The sequence below is a fragment of the Erinaceus europaeus genome, chromosome 19 (genome assembly GCF_950295315.1).
Source record: "Erinaceus europaeus chromosome 19, mEriEur2.1, whole genome shotgun sequence".
Taxonomy (NCBI): Eukaryota; Metazoa; Chordata; class Mammalia; order Eulipotyphla; family Erinaceidae; genus Erinaceus; species Erinaceus europaeus.
This window is the reverse complement of record NC_080180.1, coordinates 60,266,457-60,270,775: the sequence shown is the minus strand read 5'-3', so window position 1 is coordinate 60,270,775 and position 4,319 is coordinate 60,266,457. Positions and strand designations below refer to the sequence as shown.

At 50.8% G+C, this 4,319-nt stretch overlaps 1 protein-coding gene across 2 annotated transcripts in view; it reads left to right on the top strand.

The window, feature by feature from the left end:
* Nucleotides 1–956: 956 nt before the first annotated feature.
* SCOC (short coiled-coil protein) overlaps nucleotides 957–4,319 on the top strand; it is a 37,435-nt gene continuing 34,072 nt past the window's right edge. The window contains exon 1 of one of the 2 annotated variants that reach the window (XM_016193968.2): nucleotides 957–1,047. In XM_016193968.2, the coding sequence (XP_016049454.1) occupies nucleotides 978–1,047 (70 nt within the window). In that variant the 5' untranslated portion in view covers nucleotides 957–977. The remainder of the gene's footprint in view (nucleotides 1,048–4,319) is intronic. The other variant, XM_007536319.3, reaches the window with a different exon arrangement.

The window sequence follows — 4,319 nt, the reverse complement described above, 5'->3', positions numbered from 1 at the left end:
CTTTTTGAAGACTGGTCACTTGACATTCTAAAATAATCTGGCGACCACGTAAGTATCTGAGTGTGGTGTGGACTAGGAGGCCAGCAAGGTCTCATTGTAAAAGGGTGTTTCCTTCGCTAACAAAGGCCTCACCTCTGGAGGCCAGTCAGGGCCCTTGTGGTCTCTTCAGATCTAGAGAAGGAAAGTCTGTCTGTCATCTTAGTGAGCTCTCTGAGGGGCAAGTGTTGGTACAGTAAGAGAAGTGAGCCCTGGTGAACTCAGCCCACAGACAACTTCATTTCTTCATGTCTGCCTGAGCATTTGTGGTCATGACTGCGGTGAGTGTCTGACAAAGGCATGTTGCTCATTTTCAGTTCTTAAGAGAGATTCCTCTCCTATTATAGTCAGAAAATTAAGACTTGCAGGGGTGCCCAAAGGCCTTGCAAGTGTCGCTGGAGGTGTCAAAGCGTGCGTTCACCATATTGATATGCACCCCCAACTCATCCCAGGGCTGAGTCAAAGCGTGCGTTCACCATATTGATATGCACCCCCAACTCATCCCAGGCTGAGTCAAAGTGTGCATTCACCATATTGATATGCACCCCCAACTCATCCCAGGCTGAGTCAAAGTGTGCATTCACCATATGGATATGCACCCCCAACTCATCCCAGGGCTTAGGGAGCGATGTTCCTGGACAGCTCACTTAGAGAAAACTGTTGCCGTAGTCCAGACGAGGTGAGTCAACCAGCCAGGCTGCAGCAGCAATGCTTTGGGGGAGGGTTGTTACTCTTTAACTTGGGTCTCTAACTACTTCTGGTGGGGGATCAACACTCAGGTAAGAACTGCAGTCGGAGCCTTGGGGGAGGGCAGGGGAGGGTGGCTGGTACAAGGATCAGATAGCACCTGTGGGACCGTTGGCTCATTAATGATTTAACGTGGGCCACCCCATGGCACCTCGGCCCTCCTCCAGGCCCGGCCCTGCTTTCTCGCACACAAGATGGACGGGCCCAGCAGAGAGGATGAGGAGGACAGCACCCTCACCAGCATCCCCCTCACGGATGACACAGGTAAGAGGAACCTGAGGAATCCTGAAATTTCCAAACGGGCAGCTACTCAAATGTTTCTTTTCAAACCATAGCATTTGTGAGTTTTAGTTTTATTGCAATGGCACAATATGCTCATTGCAGGAACTTAAAATGACAGAGCTGTTAAAATAAAGCCAGAAATCTGAATGAAGATCTTTTTTTCTCTCTCACCTTTTAAATAGATTAAAGTTCCTGTGGCTGGATTACAGGCCCTTTAAAAACCAATCGACAGGTGGGATTATAAAGTGTTTATTTCCCCAAAGCTCAGGAAACAAGACCTAGGCTATTTACTGAAACGCCTGTTGTTTACAAGCTCGTTACAAAAGCAGCCTGGGCTCTTACCGCCATGTCTTGTTGAACTAGAGTCCATGCCTTGTACATAGGGACTTAAACACTTCTGAAAAAATCATCTAGCAGCTGCCACTGTGGCCTGCCTTAAGGACAGACTCAGAACATGTCTGTCTTCTGAGTGAGGACAAAGTTTACTAGGTTCAAGATGACTGCAGGGAAAAGGGGGGTGGTGGTGGCTGGAAGTGCTGATGGAAGGGATAATTGCTCATTCAGCATTCTGGAGAAAACAGACAATGTGAACTGCACTGTATTAGCTGGAAACACTCCAGGCCTAGGAAACACTCCAGGCCTACAAGCACTCAAGACCTGGGGGGGGGGGGGGTGTTTTGTACCTAAGCACCAGTGTCTCATTGTGTGTGTGTGTGTGTGTGTGTGTGTGTTTTATTTTGTAAGCTCCCTGAGCACAATCAAAGCTAGAAGCCAACCAGACTGTAGGAAGCCATGGAGGTTACTGATTTGGATTTTCAGAGAGAAGAGCATGAATATTTAACACCAATTGCTCTTTCATACAGCCACACTTCTCCACTTTCTCCCTAAATGCTCAGACTCAAAAAGCCTCTTTCTCAAGTGTGGCCAGGCAATTAGCAACCAGAGCAGGCCAGCGTCCCTCCCGCTCTTCTCCACATGCTGGGAGCTCAGAAAATCAAAGCAGAGTGTTTTGTCCGCCTTCACGAGAGGAGGCGAGGTACAAGGTCCTGGGGGTGTGGAAGAAAAGGGAGACCGACAGCCTCTGACAGAGCTGCAGAAGGCAGCACGGGGGACAAAGGCAGAGGGATCTTCCTTAGCGTCTAGAAGGCTCCATGACTGTGCAGATGTGCTGGGTGGGTGCTTGCCGGCTCTGCATCTGTCAGCCCCTCCTGCAGATGTGCCTCATGATGACTAGGTTGGGTCCTCGGAGGCTGGAACAGATGTCTTCCTGAAGCCCAGTGCGGTCCTCAAACGCATTAGTTGTATGGATTTTGGAACAAGAGTCTCCACAGAAGCGAGATTATAAATGCTTGTAGGATTCTAGAGAAACCCATAGTGGCCAACCCCAGGGTCCCCATACCTTGGTGTGCCAAGGCAGCCCTGCGGCGAGTCCATGAGCGGCTGGCTGGGGGTCGCTCTCAGTGCTGACATCCTTTCAGGGTGTCTCTCTCAGTGAGGGTCTCACTGAGGTTGTGGTGATAAAAAGCAAGCTCTGAGCAGCAGGCATCAGTCTTGAACCACAGGCTGCAAGGTGTCAGGGTGTAAGAATATTGGAGAAGTTTGGCAGTGTGCACATTCTCTAGGACTCTGACCCAAGAGTGACCGGGTGGTGGTGCTGCGCCTGGCTAAGAACACACATTACCAAGCACAAGAACTCATGCGCAAGGCCCCCAGTCCCCATCAGCACGGGGTCTGCCTCACGATCCATGAAGCAGGTCTGTAGGTATCTCTCCTTCTCTCTCCCTCTCTCTATCTCCCATCCTATCTCAATTTCTCTCTGTCATATCTAATTTAAAAAATTAGAAAAAAAGGAAAAAATGGCCGACAGGAGTGGTGGATTTGTAGTATTGGCACGAAGCCCCATCGAGAACCCTGGTTGGAGTTAAAAAAACATGGGGGGCAGGCATTGGTGCATTTGGTTAAGTGCTCACAAGTGGTGACACAGAGATGCAGGTATCTCTTTTCCTCTCTATCTCCCCCTCTCCTCTCAATTTCTGTCTCTATTTAATAACAAATAAAAAACATTTTTTAAAAGAGAAGAATCTGACCTGAAAATGGGACTTACAAACCTGAGCCAGAGCAAGACAAAGAAGGACAGAAGGTCTAGTTTGATGCCCAGACTGAGGGAGTTTTCACAGGGCTGTGGTGGGGGGGTGGTGGTGAGGGGAGGGTTGCAGGGCTGCCAAGCCAAGGCTGACCAGCACTCAAGGTCTAAGCCTTCCAGAATGGTCCCCAACCATCCTGCCTTAGTGATGGCCTCTGCACAGAGGGGGATGGATTTCAGAGCACAGAGAAACCAGGGCCCTTTGCAGTTACATTCAATTTTCCAAGTAATTCTCACTCGTTTCTGGCAAACTTTTTTTTATTCCTTTCTAACTCCTGATATATAGAAAGACATCAAGAGGGACAGAGGTAAAGACACAGAGAGGGAAACACCTCATTCCTGCATCACCATCTGTGGGACCCCCTGGGTGCTGTCACGATGCTGAGATAGGACAGACCCACAGCCCTACCCCACCATCCATAGGCTCCCTGAGTGCCGTGCTGGGTGCTAAGAGAGAAGAGACCCTCTCAGCCCTGCTCCACCACCCATGGGGCTCTCTGGGTGCTGTCTGTGGTGCTGAAAGAAGAGAGACCACACAGCCCTACCCCACCATCCATGGGCTCCCTGGGTGCTGTGCTGGGTGCTAAGAGAGAAGAGACCCTCTCAGCCCTGCTCCACCACCCATGGGGCTCTCTGGGTGCTGTCCATGGTGCTGAAAGAAGAGAGACCACACAGCCCTGCCCCACCATCCATGGGGCTCCCTGGGTGCTGTCCATGGTGCTGTGGCCAGAAGCCAGGACCACCACCATCTCCTGCTGATGCCTGAATTTGAGTCCCTGCCTGACTGGGAGCAAGTTATCTCAAGACCATGCCCCAGAATCACTCGGAAGATTCAATGGAAGCACAAAAGGCAGCACCCTGAACTCGCCTGGCCCTCACTAAGTATTCAGTCCATTCAAGTGCCTCCTCTGCCAACTTCAAGGGGCTCACACAAAGTTTCTTACGAGGCTCTGGGGCCAGGGCTGCTTGGTTTCCATGGTAACTGCAGCGTCCTGAGGACTGGGCTCTGCTGAGGACCACTGATAAGGAGGCTGGTGGAAGAAGGAGGAGGCAGCTGAGAGCAGACTCCAAACAAGAGTGTGGATTCCTCCCCCCCCTCCGTTACAAGCAG